Genomic DNA, 21,005 nt, shown 5'->3' on the forward strand with positions numbered 1-21,005 from the left:
TGTTTGATCATCTTCATATCTCTATCCAATTCTGGAATTATCCTATCCATTGACCGCCAACATGTCGGACGACCACAAGCAATATGCTACTTACAACGATGTAAGAATTCCATATGGACCTAGATACTATCTTCAAAGAAAAAAAAGATGGTATCGAAGTCAATGACAACTTCTCAACCCTCAAAAACCTCCAACCCCACAAAATGTGCAGATTGTCTTATCGCAGTCCACAATTCTAATCCGAAACTTTAAAAAGACCAAGACTAACGCAAAGATTCTCGACAGGTCCACAATCTCTGCAAAAAGTCGGCGAAAGGACCTCTTGAGAAATTCCAAATCAACCTTATAATCGCCATCGGTGGTGGTGGTTACATCCCTGCCCGCATCCTCCGGTACATTCAATACGGCGTACCCTCTGGGCTATACTGATCCCTACTTGAACAGGTCATTCCTCAAGAAGACTCCCGATGCCCCTAACATTCCAATCCAGGCCATTGGTCTGTCTCTATACGAGCGCTTGGGCACAGACAGCGTTGAGGAGGCCCCCGGTACCGAGGTCAAACGTTTGCAGTGGCTCGACATGAACTCCTCGATGGCCAACTTGATTGGCAAGAACGTTCTTATCGTTGACGAGGTCGATGATACCCGCACAACCCTTAAATATGCCGTGGAGGAGCTCGAAAAAGACGTTGAGGAAGCTCGGAAGCAGCTCCCTGCCGGGGACGAAAGGAAGAACAAGGAGACCAAGTTCCACGTCTTCGTTCTGCATGTATGATTCTGTGTCTTCTTGGAGATTGATGGGTTTGGCTGACAATTGAAATAGAACAAGGACAAGGTCAAGAAGGGTAACCTGCCCACAGATATGACGGACAACGACCAGCGTTACTGCGCCGCGGTCACCACTGGGGATGTCTGGATTTGTTATCCTTGGGAGGCCGAGTATGTTATACCCCGAGAAATTCCTTTAGAGATTGTGACTGACTTTTCTTCCTCCAGAAACATTGAAGAGCACGATCGTCAAGCTAAGTTGCATCCTATCGTTGCTCAATAGAAAACTACCGTCGAAGAATTCCCTACCGATGCCGTTCAAGAAGGAGTTTTAAGTGAATGATTGCATTCTCATTAGCATTCCATTTTGCGCGGCGGTCTGGTGGTTTATATCAGTGACTATTTCGGTCCTCGATTTGACTGTCCATGCTCAGATCATGTGCATAAAGCTGAGCATGTATTTTTTACGATATCCTTGATGAATTTCTATAGAAAAACTTCTTTCTGGCAGACCGGCAGGCTGCTCCCTCACCCCAAGACTATTTGACTTGAAACTGCCGTTGCGCTCCATCCTCTATTCTTTTCCTCCCGTCACCACCGAGAATCCTGTCGTAGCCACCAACCGGAAAGCTGGGACAAGGACTTGGGTCGTCCAATTTTGTTTTGCAGACATTGAAATGTAGACGGGTATCAAGGGAATATAACATTGGTAGCGGAATTCAAAAAGTCTCTGGAGCATAGTGTGTTATATTGATCCGGCGCAGCCTTTTCAATCCTGCGAAGACAAAAGCCTCCGTGTTCAACCACCAATCCACAGCCTGAAATTCTCAAGAGTCAAGGCTCAGAGCCTGTCTGCCTGGGTTCTGGGCCCGAGTATCTTGCCACCCAATCCACGCGCGTAGTGATTTCAGATTTAATCAACCTCAACTTTGCCCTGGCGCAACTCCACCTTGGCAAGCTCGATCTCCTTTTGTAGCTCGGCGTGTGCTTCGGGGACATCGTTGAAAGTGAAGATGGCCACGCCTAGGCGGGCGAGGAGATAGCAAGCGAAGACAATAAGTGCGTAGAATGGGAGCTAAGTAATTGTGAGTTAGTTTTTTTTCCATCGACACACTCGAAGACTAGAGTTGGAGCCGAGGGGAGTCTGTGGAGCGGGTAACGCACAACTGGAATGACTTCAGTCTGGACAGTCTCGTTCAAGGGAACGAGTCCAAGGAACAGGGAAAGGTATAGCTGGTCAATTGTCAGTAAGATCCATGCGGAATTGTGCTCCCCGCTGAGATGGAGCCACTTCGTAGCATACCGAGGAGACAAGGAGAAGAACGGAAAGGGTCTGGACAGCACGCGTCATGGTGAGATCGGTAGATAAGATAGGAAATTTTCACAAAGGAGAGGAGAGAGGTCAATTGTGAAGATAGCGCCGATTTATTGTAGCGAAAAGGAGGGACTTGGGGGTGTTGCAGTGCTGTATGCGGCAAAGGCCAGCTTGGGAGATGCGCTTCTTGGCGCCCGGACCTGGTCACTGGTCTTGTGTACCTGCCAAGCCTATAGCGATATCTAGGGGAATTGGGATTCTCAAACGTTGCTGTATTTATGGATTGTTAGGTACCTATTGATCTACATCTAATTCTTCTATATGCTTGAAAGAATAGAAGAAGATCAAAAACAGAAAAACATTAACTAGTTAGTAACTAGTAGTTACCTGCACGAATCCTGTTATGTAAGCAATGATCAACTCCAGGCGCCTCGATAAAAGGGCAGCATACATATTATTTCATACTTGACCATTGTCATAGAGGCTAGCGTCACAAATGAGGTAGAATGTATTCATGTATATTGTATGGTAAGAGAAATTCATGTGAAAAGCCCTGCCTTGGCCTGGAATCGGTGCATTTCCATCTGTCCATACCATCCATTACTACTCCTGGACCTCACCTGAGTTGAGTATAATACAAACTTGCCGCCATACTGCTCCTTGGTTCCCGTGCTCAGAACCTCGATCATCCCGGTAATATAATTTTCAAGGGTGTTGGGCGCCTCCTTCAAGCCCCAATCCCGCGCAGCTTCATTACCCATGTCGGTCTGCACCCAGCCAGGATCCAAGACAAACGCATTGAGCCACTCATTCTCGGCATTGATCCGAACACCATATCATTTGACAATGAACTTGGATGCGCCATATCCGCACTTAGCACTGGGGGTTGACGCCTAGGGATAATTGGCTTCCATTTACTGTGTCCAAAGTCGAGCAGACATACGCGAGGCCACCAGCTCCAGATCCCATGATGGCATAGATGGGGTTGCCGGTGGACTTCTGCAGCAGACCGTGTGTAGCTTGGTACAGCGACACAGCATTTAACACGTTGATATCAACATGCTCGACTATATCGACCCATTTGACGTCCTTAGCGAGTGGATACAATTTGGCAATGCCGGCATTAGCGACGACGATGTCGAGGTGGCTGATGTCATAGTTGGTTGCTTCTTTGACTGCATCAAAGGCAGACTGCTCAATTCCTGCTTCATACTTGACTACTATAACACGACTACTCTCTGCTGCGGGTAGCCGGACAAGTAGCTGAGCGGTCGAGTGCGCTTGGTCACGGACGGCAGCTATAAAAATCTATCAGGGATTCAGGTTCAGTGATTGGCTCGGGCGAAGAGATGGTCTTACGTGGTCCGGTTTGGCAATGAAATCCTTGACAAGCCCTAAGCCCAAGCCACGATTGGCATCACTGACCAGTGATGAAGACGATAGTTGGGGCCATTGTGAATCACAAGGATCTTTTTGAGGCTCGATTATGATATATTGGAAAAGACAATGAGAATCTGCAATGACTGATTTGACTCGAAGTAGGTTCGGTCAAATGCAGTGAAATTGAGGATAATGTTCTATACATGTGTACGCATATATATATATATGATTTGGGCGAGAATCAAACAGAAATTGTTGATTATCAATCCATACATATCCCCCATGGGCAGGATTGGAAGCTGGAGGCCATGGCACAATCATCCGATGATAATTTCAGGTTTCCTGTCCAGGTGCCACTGCACTCCCAAGCCTGAAAAGCTGATATATTCCAATTTCAATGAATGATTGCGTGATGAATGACTGATCTACGCATATCCATTATCTTGAAATGTGAAGGCGGCCAACAGCGCGTATATCTATATAGATAGTTCCTGATAACTCCATTGCCGAGATAAGTCCGATATTTCCGGATAAAAAAGAATGTGTTGCAGTTTTCTGCTCTCGAATTTATATTGGAAAGGTAAAGTTCATGATTAGCATGTAGAGCCAAAATGTAAGGACGTGCGAAATCAGTACCAACAATGACAGGGTTTGAGCCAGAAACAGCCGTAACAGCTCCAGGGCTAACAATAGTATGATATACAACGCAGCGGAAGCCCGAGATCACGTTCTTAAAACGTGCCCTAGACCCTACGCCAAGGAATGAATTTTCTGGGATTTACCTGCCTTCAATTTTAATGACCGGAAAAAAAAGTTGCTAAGCTATGAGAACAGGCTAGCCAGGAGTCGAATTGAGCCCTTTTGGAATACTGGGTATCTTGTTTTATGAAGAGATTCAGTGCGCAGTTTTTGCACATGGTAGGAAACAATTTCGAAACAGAAACACTGTGAATGTCATCTTCTCCCAAAATTAGAAGCCATAGGCTACTGGTTTAGGAACTGTAGGATAATGGTTAGTCCATCAAGCTTATGTAATTCTCCCTAACCGGGAAATTATCATGATTCATTCCTTGAATATCGTGGTTCGATTCCGCGCAGCTCCATTCTTTTTTTTTTTTTCTTCTTTCTTTTAATGTACATATTATTTGCTTACCAAAATAGTCAAAAGCCCGTGAGAGAAGAAGAATCCCCCTGGGAATGAATGGCTTATCAAATATCACTTGCTTATATACATTTACAGCTCCTCGAGTTACTCATTTCCCCTCTGTTCTACGCACATATCTGTTACCTGTCGGCCCTAACCTAAACGAGATTGGTGCCTGAATCGACCTCAGGCACCACACTCCGTCTCTTCACGAAGGGTCTAAACTTACTTTGTATCTGTGATATTTCTGGCGACAAAGCCGCTCGTCTTCCACTCAGATCGATAATCCATTTTGGGTCCTTGTTGCCTAGTTCAAAGTCAAGTACTCTCACATCGGAGTAAATTTGTTTACAGTGTTTGAATTGTTGTGACGAGGTCAACAGGCTGCCATCTAGGCTCCCCCATCTAGCTGAGAACGTCTTTCCCGTTCAGGCAAAGTGTTGATAGCTTCACATTTTCAAGTCCACACGGACCCTTCAAAATTACCCCCACTCCGGAGGCAACTATCTGACCTCAATTCAGCGAAATGTCCTTCGCGGGTATATCTACCGCCCAAATGGCCGTCCATAGGGAAGCTGGCAACTCAGTCTCGAGAAAGACTGATTTGGATATTCCTTCTGTCAGACAGATTCTTTCAGATCTATCGGAGGTTAATTCCTCTTTACCACCCCGCACGGAAACCATTGACTCGGAAGAGCAACAGGAGATGTTGCATGAATTACGAGAGATCATTGAGAAGGCCCAGGTGGCTGACGAGGGTGGAAAGAGCTTCGATCTCAGTGAGCTCCATGCATCCCTTGAAGAGGCCGATGCAAGCGAAAAACGCGGGCGACGGGACGCCGAGACCCTGCAAAGCGTGAGGGCTACTCTGCAAAAACTCTGGGCTTGTAACTCCGAGTACTTGGTTCAAGCTGCTGAGATTATTGCAGATGGTAGTAGAGATCGTGGGTTAATCCTATCTATATGTTACTCTTATGACTTGCTAATATTGGCTCAGCCTCATGGCGTGCTCCATTTGGCCAGTCTGGTGTTCTGAACTTCTTTTTGGATGTTGTTTCTTTGAAGGGCGAGGTTGATACCAGCTTATTGCTTCACTCTCTACGGGTTATTGGAAACTCCTGTGCCGATACAGGTATGCTGCAATTGGTTATATCCATGCCCAGATAACTAATCTTGATGCAGATGAGAATAGGGAGATCGTCGTCAAGGGAAACCATACCCTTGCTATCATTCGATACTTCCTTGATCCAGACTTGATCTTTGTTGCCATTCCGGTCATCTATAACATTTGCATGGATTACAGTATGTTCAGACGGAACTGGGTGGTGATACATGTCTTGCTAATGTCATATCAGAACCGGCACATGCTCAGATGGCTGCTAATCGGGCAGCTTACATCTTATTGAAACTGATCAAAGATGGTGAGATCGAAGATAATGAGGCCCTACTTCATTTCTCATACGATTTGATTGAGTTAGCCTCGGAACAAGGTATGCTTGGTCTCAACTTTGGTCTGTCTTCCGATCTAACGTACAATCTACAGCCGAAGGTATTGAGAACTCTCCTGACGGAACAATTCTACTCCTAATGGAGCTTGCTGTTGATGAGACTCTTGATTTTGCGCATTTCTCATCATTGGTAACTTCTCTTGCTGCTTACCTCGAAAAAGAAAAGTTCCAGAATATTTGTGTGTCGAACGGAATGGTGGAAGGCGTGCTGGACATCCTGCGCCATTCATTTTCGATTGTAATAGATCCTTCTTTGAGCGAAGATGTTAAGGCTCTCGCGCAGCTCCGCCTGAAAATTAACCAGGCTTTGGCTGAGGTATCGGCATCACCATTCTTTGCCAAATATTACCCCCTTGACTCCCCTCTTTCACAGACATTGAAGTCATGGGTGGTTGCAACCGAAGATCAACTTCAGATTTGCGCCTGTGTCATGCTTGGAAATCTCGCCCGGTCCGACGAGGTGTGCCAGGTGATGGTTCGGGACCTCAAAATACACGAAGAATTGATATCCGTCCTTAGGGGCGATGCCCGTGGTGCGGTCCTACACTCTTCGCTTGGTTTCCTGAAGAACCTTGCAATTGCCGGCGACAACAGAGCCATTCTTGGAGAAGCTGGCATCATCCCTGCAATCTCACGATTGTGGGCATATGAATCTGTTCCGCAGGTTCAATTCTCGGCTGCAAGCATCGCGCGACAAGTGATTATCTCCTCAATGGATAATATTTCCCGTCTTCTAGCTCCTCTCTCACATGATCTTGATTCTCCGGCTCACCAACGGACCTATCTCTCCCTGCTCCTGTCTCTTTTCGAAAAAACAGACTCGACACCAATCAAGACTGAAATCGGACGGACAGTTGCTTCGATCTGTCGGACTGTCAGCCCCAAGGCTCGCAGTGGCGATGAAGAAGCAACGTCCTTGCTTGACCGGCTGTACATCCTGCACGAGGGTGTTTCGCTACCAGTAGGGGCGATGATCACACAGACTCAATGGCCTGTAGTGCGCAGTGAAGGCTGGTTTGCTCTAGCTCTAATGGCGACAAATAAACTCGGCTGTGCCGCTGTTGTGGACTGTTTGCACAAGACAGAGGTCATCGAGTTGCTCAAGACGACGCTAGGCAATGCCACTCACGACCAAGATAACGCCGAGGAGGCAGACAAGTCGCAAGAGACCAAAGACCGTGACAACGCTTTTGTGCTTGTACAGGGACTGCTGACGAACGAGGTGATTTTCCTGCCATAGAATAATGTTAGACATATGTTGACTGAAAAATAGTCTGGTGCGCTTCCTACCGGTTATAGAGATATGCTGGAAGACTTGGTGAAGGTCAATGCATTACAGTTGAAGGCTGTAAAAGATGCTTAGTTGGAAAGTTCCAATACTATGTGATGCTCCTGGAACACAGGTGGGATTATGGTTGCATATGAGGTGATGCCTCGGTTAATCTGTGCTCTGATATAGACCGTGGAACCAATCTTGTCTAGAAACGGAATCAAATAAGCTCGTAAAGCATCTCTTGAGGAACCGAAACAGAAGTGACATTTCTCGCTTATGTATTCCTGAGAACATGGTACTTGGAATTAGATTTTTGCTGTAGATATAGAGATCGCACGAGCACCCGAACAGGAAGAATCCACTTCTGTATGAAAATCCAGTTGTAGGCGTGCAAAAAAGTCGAACAAAATCTTTGGATATATACATGAATAACTTCCATCAACTGGGCCATAATTTGTCGCCCAGGAGGAGCTTATGGATCACTCAGTCTGCAAACACACTTTCTCCTGCGCATATGCCCGGTAACGAGTTATGAGGTCCGTGGCGTCCAGACCAGCCGCACCTTGGCGAGCAGAATAATGTGAAACAAGGCCCTTGCCATCTATAATGACATGCGGACGGGAGCCATCTGACATATGCCAATTGTGGACGGATCGGTTTTGGTTGTCGCTGCGGAAGATACGGTGCAAATCCATTGCATCATCACCCCAGAAGCACCCAAAGTTATCGCTGATGGGCTCAGTCGGGTCGACCCATATCGGGAACTTGTAACGGCCCAAATCGTTGTCTTCTAGGTGTTTTTAAAAAGGAGTAATGTTGCTGCGCACCAACAGTCCAATCATGCAATGTCGGACCGTTCTCGGTATATACGGATCTCGCGATAGGATCTTGACCAGAGCCCGCATCTCTAGGAAGTAGCCAGCGATGCCCTTCAAAGGGCGGCTCAAAGTCTTTGTGTACGGTGAAGCTCGGCGGGCCCTGCCAGTGTGGAAGACTGGAAGCGCGCCAGTCGTGCTCCAGTTGCGACTTTGATCGGGATGGTTGTTTCACGTCGTACAGTTCAGGCAGATATGGGAGTGCAGTTCCCGGGTGACTGTGAAGAGATGCAAGGGCTGCCTCATTTATCACATTCGCCGATACCATCAGCGCGCTTGGATTGTCGAGTTTTGTCTTGACGATGCTTGGAATGGCGTTATCCTCCAGGAACAGGATATCGCCATCGATTCGGATGTACATCACATTATCATTTGCAAGTTTCCATTCCATCTCATGTCCCCGAGAAGAAATAGCATACTCGGGTGTTTGATTCACAATAGAGTACAGCCATTCCATGCTGGCAGCGTCATCGGTCTGCGGCACAAAGACAACTTGATCCAGAAATCCACTATTATGGAACAAGTTTTTCTGGAATGGTGTTAAGACGCAAATCATACAGTAGGGGCAAGATCATGCATACCTGCAAATAGCAGTCCAAGATTGCTGTACGCTCATGGTAATGAAACGGAACTAGAGCGACTATCTTGAAGCCCTGTGGCTTGGAGTAACGACCCGTTCCGTGCGAGAATGCGAAGAACGGAGAAATCTCCTTGCGAAACAGTAATGAAGAGATATCAAAGAGTATAAGTCCAGGGTTGAAGTAGGCTAACACCGTCAAAATGATGCATGCATAGCCAATAACACCCCATAGAAGAAGAAGAGTCCAATCGCGCCAGTTCGAGTACTTATTCTCATTGTTGGACTCAACATCGCGAAGGTTCTGGGTATGACCCATAATTAACAGCTCTCGCACCATCTAGCAGTCGTTTGGGAAACCGAGGAAGATAGAAAAACCACTGTGAATTTCTAAGCATCATGGTCCAATTTAATGTCGAGTAAGACCATCTTTCCGGTCATCTTGGTAAGGCTTAATGATCCGTTTTCGGGAATTGGATAATAGCAGCCACTTACAGAAACCGATATAAAAGAAGATCGACCCCTCAGGCCTTTTCCCTTGACAAAAAGCTAGGATCTACCATGCACATTGCCGGATTTGGTTATGATTGACGGCAAGTGCACGAAGGACGAGGAATGTGGCTGTGGAATGTAGACGTCGACGGCTTCAAAAGAACTAGACTCAGAGCTAACAGAGCTATTATTGATGTACAACGTACTCCGTACTCTGTACAATCCAGAGATCTATCATAGATGACTTTATGCATACTGCCCAAGTTATGCATGGGTGTTTCTAGTGTTTGTCATGTTTGTCATGTTTGTCCCCCATGACGTCGCAGCACGTGTTTCCAAGGTTATTCCATCGTGGACCACTTTGATTCCGAGGTAAGTTGTCACTTCTACTTTTCTATCAACTTCCTAATTCTATGTTAATATTTTATGCCTACATGATAACATGAGGGTGGCCGGTTTTTTCGGCCGTTTTTGTCTCAAACGCGGACTTCCGCGTCTCCCCCGACAACATTCCAATCGCCCGCCATGGCCTCGGCAACTACTAAAAGGCACACCGCGAAGGGCTCCCGTCATATCCGGGGTACTCATGGCCACTCTGGCGCCAGCGGCCTTTTTAAAACTAGCGGAAGAAAATGATCACCACGACAAGACCGCAGAAATGCAGATGCTGGAGGCTTCGCGCGAAGAGGTCCGGAAGACGGTTTCACCCGACGCGCAAGGCCTCTCGAAGCTCTGCCAGACAATATGGGTCTATTTTTATTGTTATGTCTATGATCCCATTGCTACGGGAATTCGCTTCGTTCACCTTGCCATCATATTTATTCCGGTCGTTGCTACGGTGCCCGCCATATGGCTTGGTCGCAAAGTCCACGACCGGGATGGCGCACGGTCTGGCACATTGTGGTGGTATCGATTCTTGGTGAAGTCAATGGAGCGGGCTGGTCCTGCGTTTATCAAGGTGAGCTGATGCTTTGGTTGGCGAAGAATTTTCCATTGAGATTGAACTGACAAGCAGACCTCTTGAATAGCTCGGCCAATGGGCTGCCTCACGAACAGATATCTTCCCACCCGAAATGTGCAATACAATGTCGTCACTTCACTCAAATGCCCCCGCTCATTCACTTCATCAAACGAAGCGCATCATCTCCAAAGCATTCAATGGACTACCATTTGAGGACATATTCGAAGAGTTTCAGGAGGAACCGCTGGGTGTTGGCGCGATTGCACAGGTCTACAAGGCGAAGCTGAAACCGAGTCTTGCTGCAACCAATGAAGAAGAATTGGGCGTTGAACCACCAACGCTAGGCGAGAAGGTCCGAAAAAATGTCGACGTGCTAGTCAAGAGCTCCCCGCAGCGGGTACCGTCATCGTATGTCGCGATTAAGGTGCAGCACCCCAAGGTCGAACAAATGATACATAGGGACTTACGGATCATGTCATTTTTTGCTCACATGATCAATGCCATCCCCACAATGCACTGGCTGTCTTTCCCTGATGAAGTACAACAGTTTGGTGAAATGATGAAGCTACAACTGGACCTTCGGATTGAAGCCGCAAACCTTGTCATATTCCGCCGAAAATTCAATTCTCGCACTACTGCATGGTTCCCATACCCATACTTAGAATACACCACTCGTGAGGTGCTGGTTGAGGAGTTTGCCCAGGGCATCCCGTTGGCCACCTTCTTGGATATCGGAGGGGGTTTATATCAGCACGATATCGCGAATGAAGGCCTTGATGCATTCTTGCATATGCTGCTCATAGACAACTTTGTCCATGCGGATCTCCATCCGGGGAACATCATGGTTCGTTTCTACCGGCCCAGCGAGCTGGACCTCTCCCTTGCCAAGCATTCGCGTGCATTTGATGCCCCGACGCGGGCCGAACTTGATGTGACAGAGGCAGTCCTCAAGCGGTTACGCCCGAATCTCAATAACCCCGAGGATTGGAACGCTGCTCTTTCTCGGCTCAATGACGAGGGGTATCGACCGCAGTTAATATTTATCGACACTGGTCTTGTCACTCAGCTAAATGAGACTAATCGGCGGAACTTCCTGGATCTCTTTCGAGCTATTGCTGAATTTGACGGATACCGGGCTGGTCAGCTTATGGTCGAGCGATGTCGAACACCGGAAGAGGTCATTGATCCGGAGATATTCGCTCTGAAAATGCAGCATTTGGTCCTAAGTATCAAATCTCGAACCTTTGCTCTGGGAAGTGTCAAGATTGGCGATATTCTCAGTGAGGTATTGACTATGGTCCGCGGGCATCACGTTCGGTTTGAAGGAGATTTCGTCAACGTTGTCATTTCATGTCTCCTGCTGGAAGGAATAGGACGTAGTTTGAATCCCAACCTAGATCTGTTCAAAAGGTGAGTTTTTCCCTCCATGAGGCTTGGGATTCGTTTGAATGAAGCTGAATTTGTCTAGTGCACTTCCTATTCTACGACAACTGGGATCAGGAGGCTCATTCTTGCAAACGGTGCGCTCGGGCGACTACTCAATGCTTTGGGTTTGGGTCGGCCTGGAGGCTCGTGGAATGCTGCAGGCCAGCATCGAGAGTGTTGAGCATTGTGTCAAGTACGACCAACTCTCCCCTAATATATAAGACCTTTCGCCATGCTGTTTTTCTACCATACACGCCGGATTTTTCACTGTTGATTTAAGCTCAGATGACATGCATGTTCGTTGAATGATTAGAAGAAAACCACACTATCTATTTTGATATTTTACAGACATCCACTTCTTTTTCAAAAAGAAATTTGCAAGCAAAACGGGAACCTTCGGATGTTTGTGGGAGGGATAACATTAATGCAAAGATATCATTATCATATGTCCATTTTCATAGACTAACGGAGAAAGACCGAAGGTGTGATATAAGACAAGAGGGAAGAAGATAAACATCATACATGCACAAGCGAGGATAAGCAATGGAACGCCAGCGTCATGCCTTTGAATAATTACAGAGTGGAGTGGACGAACAGACGGCCTAGTGTTACAGCTGTCAAGCTCTCTTAGCGCGAGGCCTGTTCACGAACAGATGCGCCACTAGCCCTCCACCAGACATCACCTCCCCATCTCAATAAGCGCTCTGCAGCGGCCGTCGGTGTATCCAACGCAGGGCGGATATCGAGGTGGAAGACCGGCAGCCCGTGGGGATCTGGATCTCCAGAGTAGTAATCAATGACATATCGAATTTCCTTCGGGCCCGAAGGTGTCTGGCGGATGACATACCAATCGTGGCGGTCAAACGGAGGGCTGGTCCTGTTGGAATTATGGTCAGAATTATGGCTAGTGTGTATAACGCGAAGACACTCCTTACTGAAATTTGCTTGGGTACGCCCAGCTCAAGGCTTGGTATATCTGTGCTTTAGGGGACCACTCTTGCGGCCGACCCTGGAATCGGAGCAGGCGAGGCTCAGAGGTCGCATCAAATTTACCATTTTCGTCTGCATAGGTCAGGTCCATGCTCAGGTTCTCCTCGCCGCGCCGGCAGTGTTGCCATCCGGACTTGAGACCCTTGGCGAATACGCGCTCCCATCCCACAATTTCATCCCAGGCGCCTTCATTCAAGAAGTTGTGCACTGCAACCATCGACTCTACCGCATCCTGAGGTGTGTCTGTGTGTCCTTTGCGCAGCATGGCGTTGTACATCTGTTGTGGAGATGGATATTCCCAGTTTCCTTCGCCGTCGCCTCTTGGGATTGAAGAACCTTCACGTTCAACAGAAAGGTCAACCGTTTGATTGGCAGCGCGCTCTTGGGAGATAGACGAGAACATATAGTTTAAAGGATTAAGCTTTGACAGAGCCGAAGGCTGCGTATTGGCGGGTGGCTGCGGTGTTTGCGCCGGTGCTGATTTTGGGGCTGAGTAAAATGGAGAATCTTTCGATTTCATAGGGCAGCTGCTGGGAGTTTCAACAGCAGGCGTTGGCGGAGGTGAAGACTTCGAGCCTGGTTCATGCATCGGGCATCCCGGCTTTAGATAAGAGTCAGTCTGAATCAAAGCTGTTCAGGATGCGCAAAACGAACCGGAGGAGATGCATTTGAGGAGGCATGTGGAATCGAGACGGTGGAAGCCTGTGGAGTGTCTGCCCAAAACCAACCCATTTTGAAGTATGCAAAGAAATTTTGTTGGTAATATGCAAGGCGAAAGCGAACACGACAAAAGACCGGAGAAAGCGGACTTTCAATTTTCTTTGGATGACATAAAGCTACCACGTGATAGGTCGATCTTAAAGCGGTTAAATGTACACAAGTTTAGTCTTGGAGAGCTTCATACTTCATCTTTATATCTCTTTTCGATCTTCTTACGTGTCTATAGAGAAGACGCCTGTGCGGTTTAGGTCTTATAATGTCGTGTATTCTCTATCATTTACACTTCCCACTCCTGGTGACAGTTCTACATAAAATCATGGAAGAAAATAAGATTTCAAAGAACTACATATATATATATACACATATATATACATATCAAAAGATTTGTCTTGTATACGAACTTTCTAATACTCATTTTGAGCTATCTAGGTAGATTATCTAGAATGTTAAGGTGTTGTGCCTAAAGGGCAGAGGCCATGCTCTCATCTCTATATACTTCATGAAAGATCTTTTTATCTTTTCGCTCATTATTACTATTACTGCTGTTTTGCCCGTGCAAAATATACAAGTGCCCATAGTTGAGGGCTACGTAAGGGAGAGTGTGCCCGTTCCAAAAAGAGAAGACAATTCCAGTTCCTCCGACTCGGACATCACAAACCCAGTCATCGCTTCGTCCCAGACAGAACGCCAATTCAAGCTGTCCAAAGCCGCAACAAAGAAGAATTCAGTCATCAGTTTCGAAATTTGCTCCCACGACTGCCACCCACATATCATTGCAACACGGGCCAGCCGCTCCACAAACCACTGCCGCTCAGGCTGACCAAAGGCACCTTGGGCTCCGACGAATAGTGCCCAAACATAAAGTCCAAAAGTTTGAGTTGGTAAACCCACAAAGAGAGCCAACTTGCATCCATCCAAGGCTGTCTTGAGGTGTTTCGTAAGGGCTCGACCCAATCCAGATGATGAAGGCGAGACAATCAGGAAATGATTGAGATAGCAGATAGAAGCAACTCGAGTCACTGCCTCAATGGGATGAAGATTGGGCTCTGGGTTGGAGGAGCCTCCTGCGTAGATATAGCTGAGAAGCTGATGCTCTGCTTCGCAATTGAGGATGCGGAAGAAGTCTTGGTCACCTGGTTTAATAACCGTAGGATTTGTCTGATAAGTAATGCTAAAAAATACCATGTCCCGAAGCACACTTATGATCCTTAATAATGGTGAGCTAAGGAATGTATTGGCATAAAAACCCGTGCCTAGTCTGTTGAGAGGAGACGAAGCCAGTGGTCTGATTCGCTGTTGAATCTCCGAAGGGATTGGCTGTGCATCCCAAGTCAATGGAAACACGGGTTTGGTCATTAGACCCGAGGCGGCTTTGATGTCAGTTCTAATTCATCAACCGTGAGCGGAACTCAGCAGAGAGGCGAACCGGAGACACACGTACGTGATGATGGCAGACAACATAGAGGAAGAACGAATACTTTCGTCTGTTATTCCACCCCGCAGATCAACCATACTTTTGAGTCCTGTTAGGTGAGTATGGACCTCACTGAACTCTCCGATTATCAGCTGTGAAGTGTTAACGTTAACACTACAACATTGCAACCCGATATGCACGAGCGGAATCCATACCGAACCAGTGAGGAGGTTGATTATGGTATCAAAGGCCTCATTGCTGAGTCTGCGACTCGGATCCCTTACTTTTGCACTCATCTCTTGAATGGACTTTGCTCTCATCATGCAGTAGTCAGGATCGTCAGTAAGCACCGAGTCCCAATTACCCGATCGCTGGCTTGCGAGGACGGCTCGATGTGCAGCGCACATGCTCATCAGCCCAAAGAAACTCCCCGGATCGGAGAATGAGGACCGAACCATTAGTTCCATTTCTTGATTTGAATCTTTGCTCGTGTTCGGGAATGTCATCGGTACAAATATGGTTTTCCCTTTGCCCTATAGTCAGCTCTAGCTCTGGAGAGGCTCATACAGCACGAACATCTGAAACGAACAGAGCAATAGGCAACACTGAATGAGTAATACTTACAGTAGTACACCAAGTGTGCGACCATTGAAGGAAGCTCACTGGTACCGGGCAAGGTAAAAAAAGGATCAAGAAACCATGATGTAGGTGGATTAGGATCTGAATGGAGAGGCACAGGATAGCCAGCACACCACCTGACAGGACGTCCTCGATAGATCGAGGTAAACCCGTCTCCAGAGTCCGCATCCAGTATGGACGAAGCAGATGACTGAGATGAAGCCCTCAACGCCAGTCTTTGTTCATCCGGATCATCAATAGTAGCCTTGGGGGCACCAGATTGACGATTCTGTCTGGATGTTCGTTTCAACCCAGCGAGTCTCTCACGTCGGCGTACATCACGCATGACATGAGAGCGAATAGCCTTGCGTGCATTGACATCTTTGATTCTCTTGGAGGTCAAATCATCGTCGTGATCGATGAATGTAAAGGAAGGCCGATCCAGCGGCGCGGGTTTGGCCTTGGGTTCTAGTCGGGCACTTCAGTTCAATCTCCCCACAATCGAGGAGCGTTCTCTTTGGCGCAAGACTAAAACATGCTGGTGAAAATAGACAAATAGAAAAGAGTAAGATCAATGTGAATTTGAGTTCAATAAATAGGCAAAAGAGGCAAAGGAGACAAGATTCAAGGTCCAGTAAGAAGATCCCACAAGGTATATCAAGACTAGAAAGCACTGACCTGAATGGGTATGCCGAAGCGAACCAAAGGCGAAAGGCTGCAGATGATCCATCCGAAAGCCAAGGCAGAGCAAAAGACAAACCAATAAAGAAGTGGATAGAGGCTCAGTTGGGTGAAGGCGGATTTAGAAGAGAAAAGGAGCGCAGTTACGCTAATGCGGGAGCACAAGCCCGATTTAGCTTGAATCGTCTGGGATGATCCGGTGCTCAATGGTGTAACAATTTATATTCGAAATTAATTCAGTATCTAGTTCAGTATTCTCACTCTAATGGTTCTGAGAATGCTTGTCAATTCGCTAAAGCAATAAAAAAGAAAGAAAAAATACATCACGAAAAGGGTATTCTAACATAAAAAAGACTAGTACAATCTCATGCTCGCATATCACTTATGAGTCGTGAAATTAGTGCATAGCCAAAGAAGACGACAACACAGATCCAAATTCGGTTTCGTCCAGCCCAGCCTTGACCTGCCTCTCTCGCAACATGTCCACCGTCCACGACGGAACCGATTCCAGGAGCACTGCCGTTGGGTCGTCGACGTAAAGCACTCGTCTCCGGGGAACACTTGGTGGGCGCATCGGGATCAGGTAAGATTTGACCGGTGGTGGAATCGATACGATGCTCTTTCATCCAAGCCCAATTCTCCTGGTCGAGTTCAGGCCATTCTGTGCGAAACTTCAAGCCTCCATCTCCGGCCTTGACATTGTTGATACCCTTGGAAGTTCGAGTGACACCGGCGGTGGCGCTGATATGAGAACCTCCCCCAGTCGAATTCCACCACCGAGATCGCGCGGCAAGTACTCTGCGCTCACTTTCCGAGCCACTGACACTTCCTGTGGTCATCTCTTCACTGGTCATGAAAGAGAGAAGGCCGATGAGAATGGTCGAGACTTCCCAGGCGGGGTTAAAGGATTTTGGGTGGAAGTCACTGATGCTTAGACACAGTCGAGTAGAAGGTTGAAATCGGCCACTGGGGGTGTGCATGCGGATGGCAGGAGGAGCGAATGGATACTCTGGAGGAAATATCAATGTACCCCAGTATTGTCCATTTTCATAAGGAGTCCCTGGCGGTCCAGTGAGGATGTAATGCCACCTAGAGCAGGTTAGCTTCGGAGTTCTGCGGCAATGTGGCAATGCGAGGGGTTATATATATAGATATATATCTATATGTATATTACTTACTCAAGGATATTAGTCTCAGATGGATGGGTCACAATAAATGGTGTGGGATCTTTTTGGATATTTTGGTATTCACGAGTGAGCTATAGTAAATATTGTTAGACACTATCCACGGGATTACAGATTGAACTTAACATCCGACCACTTACCCGTTTGAAAGCCGCTTTAGTCGCCATCTTTGGTGATATGAGCAGAAACAAGAAACTTTGCAACTCAAAAGAAGACAACGCAGTGTTGTATGACCGTGAAAGCAAATCCAAGGAAAGAAAATGAGGGAAAGAAGTAAAGAAGTTGTGGAATCAAAGGCCGCAATCAGGCGCTCATGTTCGCTGGGTCACGTGGTTCCATATATTACGGGTTTCGCGCATCCCGATCTGTTCCCCGGAGGCTAAAAGTTCTGGCCATTGCAGACGCCAAAATGTCTTCCTCTTTTGCTGAAGGAGACGAGAGCGTTAGTTTAGATCTCAGGCAGCTTATGAATTGCCTGTGTGTCTAGTTGACCTTCTGCTGACTTCTCTCCGCTTCTAGGTCTTTGAGCGTTTGCAACAGCGAGCGGACCCCAAGGTGCTGGAAGAGCAACAGCAAGCTGTAAATGAGCGCATGCAAGCTATTTACCAGAAGGCCCAGAATCGACTTGCTGAATTGGTATGGTCTTCAACTCCTGGAAGCTGTTGACAACAGGCAATTCTTATTTAGTTGCGGAGTTTCCCGGCTGATCGCGATGTCTACTAGATCGACGAAAACTCGACTTTACCTTGTACCATCTCCTCCGTTCAAGTCACCAGTGCCCCTAATACCCGGAGAAGTTTCCTTGAGCGCAACTTAAACCCACTTTTGAGCGCAAACAAGGGTCGGCCCTATACACTGTCCGAAGTGTTGCGGGAAGTGTCGGCTACTGCAGATAAACTTGGACGTTTCGGTATGAGATGAAGGGATACTAATCACGATGAGGTGGCTACTAATATAATCTCAGATTTATTCCACCAACCTATTTCGGTCTACTTGGATGAGTCGCAAGGCCAAAATGGCATGCGTAACATTGATGTCCATCTGGCGACGCGAGAGAAGTCCCGCGTGTTGATGAAGACCGGAACAGACTTGGGAAATGCCGAGGGCTCAGCCTACGGTAATCTTCTCTGGCGCAATGTCTTTGGTGGCGCCGAGACTTTGAACTTGAACGCTTCGCTCGGTACCCGGACAAGGTCCGCTTACCAGGCTGCATTCGAGACTCCGGTCTTGGGTGATCCTGATTTCCGCCTAGAAATTGGCGGTATTGCAAGCTCCACCCAGAAGTCTTGGGCAAGCCACGAGGAGGTTCTCAAGGGTGGCTGGAGCAAGCTCCGATGGATATCCAAATCAAGCCACCGTCACGAATTTGGATATACCGGTTTCTGGAGACAGCTTACTGGTCTTGCGGAGAATGCCTCTCCTACCGTCCGCTCAGATGCAGGTGACAGCGTGAAAAGCAGCATTTTCCATAGCTGGGTTAATGATCAGCGGGACAATGCCCTGCTGCCATCTCGTGGCTACTATGCCAAGGCCTTCAATGAGCTCGCCGGATTTGGCCCGCTCAAGGGCGATGTCTCTTTCTGGAAGTCTGAAATTGAGACACAAGGTGCCATCCCTATTCCAATTCCCGGAATCAAGGGTGACAGCGGCGTCAGCCTCAACACTGGATTCCGTGCCGGTCTTCTCTACCCTCTTGGACTGGAGTCCAACCCCCGCCCGCAACTTTCCCGTGTCAACGACCGCTTCCAGCTTGGAGGACCTACTGATGTCCGCGGATTCCGTCTCTGTGGTCTCGGTCCTCGTGAGGGTGTTGATTCACTGGGCGGTGATGTGTACGCTGCCGGAAGCGCCAACCTGCTGTTCCCGCTTCCCCGACTTGGCGCTGAGAAGCCTGTGCGGTTTCAGGCCTTCTTGAACGGTGGCCGCTTGCTGTCTCTACAGACCTCACAGAAAGCCACACCTACTACTAATGGTGAGGTGCAGGATGCCTTGGTCTCAACTCTGTCTGAACTACAAAATGGACTACCAAGTGTCGCAGCTGGATTTGGTATTGTGTATGCCCACCCTGTGGCTCGCTTTGAGCTTAACTTTTCCTTGCCTCTGGTGTTGCGAAAGGGCGAAGAAGGCCGCAAAGGTCTCCAGCTGGGCATCGGTATCAATTTCCTGTAAACATTGGCAAGTTAGATTTCTTGCGAACTCAACCATACCACTCATACATTGCTGTACCAATTTCAATCAAGTTCAAATTAACTATGAGCATTCCAAGTACAAAAAGAGAAACATCGTCTACCCTCCATCAGAGTTTAGTTCGGCGGGCCCGGGCCCCGGGCCCATCATATGCTTAGTCAGCAGACACCATTGAGGCCATTTCGAGCTTCGAAGCTCTACAACATTTCACACTCTAGCCGGTCGCTACTCCCCAAGAACTCATAACACGTCTCTCTATCCGAAAACCAACTAGCGATCTCCCGAAATTTAGGCCGTCAGTCGCGGCAATGGCCCAATACTATCCACAACAGCAGGGCTACACCCCCCAGGGCTCCGCACCACAGAATCTCCAGTTCTTCCCCTCGTCCTACTCCTCGGTTTCCGGTCACACAACCCCTTCACAAGCATCCTATGGCGCCGGCTTTGGTGGTGCCCCCAATCCCTCCGCGCAGACTTACCCTGCTGGTGGTGGGTACGGGGGCTTCGGGTCCCAGGCCGCTGGCGTTAGTGGACGGATGGGCGAACAGGGCGGCCTGAGGACTGGTTGGTTGGCTGCATTTGGGACGGAGGGGTATGATGGTGAGCCACCGCTGCTGGAGGAGTTGGGTGTCAACTTTGAACATATCCGGACCAAGGTAAGTTAGATTGATTTTATTGAGCGTGTTCAGGAGACGTGGGGTCTAGGTCTTGCGGGTGGCTTGTCGTTTACTCCAGCTTTGATTTAATTGCTCTAGTCGACAATGATTGTCCGATGTTGGATGCTAACGGTTCCATCATCTAGACTTTGACTGTTCTCAATCCCTTCGCCTCTATCGATAACCATCTTATGGATGATAGCGATCTCTATGGGGCTCTGCTCTACATTGTCTTGTACGGCACTTTCCTTCTCCTCTCAGGCAAGGTATTCTACGGCTATATCTACGGCGTTGCCGTTTTCGGCACCGTCGCTTTGCATCTGATCCTCAGCCTCATGTCCCCTGCTCTTGACACTGTCCCAACCCCCAACGCCGCCGACCCAACCAGCTACAACCCCCATCACAAACCCTCCATGTCTGGTGCCTCGGCTGCGGGCCATTTTTCTGCTACTTTGACTTTCCCGCGCTCCGCTAGCGTGCTGGGCTACTGCTTCCTTCCTTTGGTGCTTACCAGTCTCATTGGTATCATGATTCCTATGGACACCATGTTTGGTTATCTCCTGACCATTGCCGCTGTTGGCTGGTGCACATACAGTTCATCGGGGATGTTTTGCGCCGTGGCGCGCATGAGTGGCATGAGGGGTCTGGTGGCATACCCGTTGGCTCTGTTCTATGTTGTCTTTGGAATTATGGGTATCTTCTCTTCGCGCGGCACCGGCTCACTGGCTGCAAAGACAGGTGCGGCTTGAAAACATCCTCTTTTGATTGATACACGTTCTCTGTCTATGCATTACATGGGTCATCCTGTATGCCAGTGGCTGCGACGTCTAAGGTCTT

The 21,005-nt window shown here is 48.0% G+C and overlaps 11 protein-coding genes across 11 annotated transcripts; 5 read left to right on the forward strand and 6 right to left on the reverse strand.

Annotated features, from left to right (window-relative positions):
• Positions 1–61: 61 nt before the first annotated feature.
• Positions 62–1,051, forward strand: N7500_003402 (xanthine phosphoribosyltransferase; the record flags this gene model as incomplete). Its single annotated transcript, XM_056674548.1, has 5 exons — positions 62–100; positions 286–392; positions 445–769; positions 824–939; positions 997–1,051. The coding sequence occupies 5 exons, from the start codon at positions 62–64 to the stop codon at positions 1,049–1,051; spliced, it is 642 nt and encodes a 213-aa protein (XP_056535073.1).
• Positions 1,052–1,681: 630 nt separating this feature from the next.
• On the reverse strand, positions 1,682–2,119 carry N7500_003403 (dolichol-phosphate mannosyltransferase subunit 3; the record flags this gene model as incomplete). The annotated part of the gene is made up of 3 exons (XM_056674549.1): positions 1,682–1,843; positions 1,933–2,001; positions 2,072–2,119. The coding sequence occupies 3 exons, from the start codon at positions 2,117–2,119 to the stop codon at positions 1,682–1,684; spliced, it is 279 nt and encodes a 92-aa protein (XP_056535074.1).
• Positions 2,120–2,622: 503 nt separating this feature from the next.
• Positions 2,623–3,536, reverse strand: N7500_003404 (Short-chain dehydrogenase/reductase SDR; the record flags this gene model as incomplete). Its single annotated transcript, XM_056674550.1, has 3 exons — positions 2,623–2,895; positions 3,002–3,381; positions 3,509–3,536. 3 exons carry the CDS (start codon positions 3,534–3,536, stop codon positions 2,623–2,625), a joined length of 681 nt encoding a protein of 226 aa, XP_056535075.1.
• A 1,597-nt stretch (positions 3,537–5,133) lies between these two features.
• On the forward strand, positions 5,134–7,478 carry N7500_003405 (uncharacterized protein; the record flags this gene model as incomplete). Its single annotated transcript, XM_056674551.1, has 6 exons — positions 5,134–5,551; positions 5,605–5,739; positions 5,790–5,909; positions 5,963–6,097; positions 6,151–7,337; positions 7,389–7,478. The coding sequence occupies 6 exons, from the start codon at positions 5,134–5,136 to the stop codon at positions 7,476–7,478; spliced, it is 2,085 nt and encodes a 694-aa protein (XP_056535076.1).
• A 389-nt stretch (positions 7,479–7,867) lies between these two features.
• Positions 7,868–9,180, reverse strand: N7500_003406 (uncharacterized protein; the record flags this gene model as incomplete). The annotated part of the gene is made up of 3 exons (XM_056674552.1): positions 7,868–8,178; positions 8,216–8,792; positions 8,845–9,180. The coding sequence occupies 3 exons, from the start codon at positions 9,178–9,180 to the stop codon at positions 7,868–7,870; spliced, it is 1,224 nt and encodes a 407-aa protein (XP_056535077.1).
• Positions 9,181–9,774: 594 nt separating this feature from the next.
• N7500_003407 (ABC1 kinase family protein) lies at positions 9,775–11,939 on the forward strand (the record flags this gene model as incomplete). Its single annotated transcript, XM_056674553.1, has 3 exons — positions 9,775–10,290; positions 10,361–11,703; positions 11,762–11,939. 3 exons carry the CDS (start codon positions 9,775–9,777, stop codon positions 11,937–11,939), a joined length of 2,037 nt encoding a protein of 678 aa, XP_056535078.1.
• A 406-nt stretch (positions 11,940–12,345) lies between these two features.
• Positions 12,346–13,440, reverse strand: N7500_003408 (holocytochrome c synthase CYC3; the record flags this gene model as incomplete). Its single annotated transcript, XM_056674554.1, has 3 exons — positions 12,346–12,595; positions 12,654–13,309; positions 13,363–13,440. The coding sequence occupies 3 exons, from the start codon at positions 13,438–13,440 to the stop codon at positions 12,346–12,348; spliced, it is 984 nt and encodes a 327-aa protein (XP_056535079.1).
• Positions 13,441–14,013: 573 nt separating this feature from the next.
• On the reverse strand, positions 14,014–15,806 carry N7500_003409 (uncharacterized protein; the record flags this gene model as incomplete). Its single annotated transcript, XM_056674555.1, has 4 exons — positions 14,014–14,812; positions 14,870–14,994; positions 15,058–15,323; positions 15,467–15,806. The coding sequence occupies 4 exons, from the start codon at positions 15,804–15,806 to the stop codon at positions 14,014–14,016; spliced, it is 1,530 nt and encodes a 509-aa protein (XP_056535080.1).
• Positions 15,807–16,506: 700 nt separating this feature from the next.
• On the reverse strand, positions 16,507–17,492 carry N7500_003410 (ubiquitin-conjugating enzyme E2; the record flags this gene model as incomplete). The annotated part of the gene is made up of 3 exons (XM_056674556.1): positions 16,507–17,230; positions 17,320–17,399; positions 17,466–17,492. 3 exons carry the CDS (start codon positions 17,490–17,492, stop codon positions 16,507–16,509), a joined length of 831 nt encoding a protein of 276 aa, XP_056535081.1.
• Positions 17,493–17,734: 242 nt separating this feature from the next.
• On the forward strand, positions 17,735–19,494 carry sam50 (SAM complex subunit SAM50; the record flags this gene model as incomplete). Its single annotated transcript, XM_056674557.1, has 4 exons — positions 17,735–17,767; positions 17,845–17,961; positions 18,049–18,235; positions 18,290–19,494. 4 exons carry the CDS (start codon positions 17,735–17,737, stop codon positions 19,492–19,494), a joined length of 1,542 nt encoding a protein of 513 aa, XP_056535082.1.
• A 326-nt stretch (positions 19,495–19,820) lies between these two features.
• Positions 19,821–20,917, forward strand: N7500_003412 (transporter YIP1; the record flags this gene model as incomplete). The annotated part of the gene is made up of 2 exons (XM_056674558.1): positions 19,821–20,168; positions 20,315–20,917. 2 exons carry the CDS (start codon positions 19,821–19,823, stop codon positions 20,915–20,917), a joined length of 951 nt encoding a protein of 316 aa, XP_056535083.1.
• Positions 20,918–21,005: the final 88 nt, after the last annotated feature.

Source organism: Penicillium coprophilum (assembly GCF_028826855.1).
Source record: "Penicillium coprophilum strain IBT 35676 chromosome Unknown utg000002l_segment0_segment1, whole genome shotgun sequence".
NCBI classification, from domain to species: domain Eukaryota; kingdom Fungi; phylum Ascomycota; class Eurotiomycetes; order Eurotiales; family Aspergillaceae; genus Penicillium; species Penicillium coprophilum.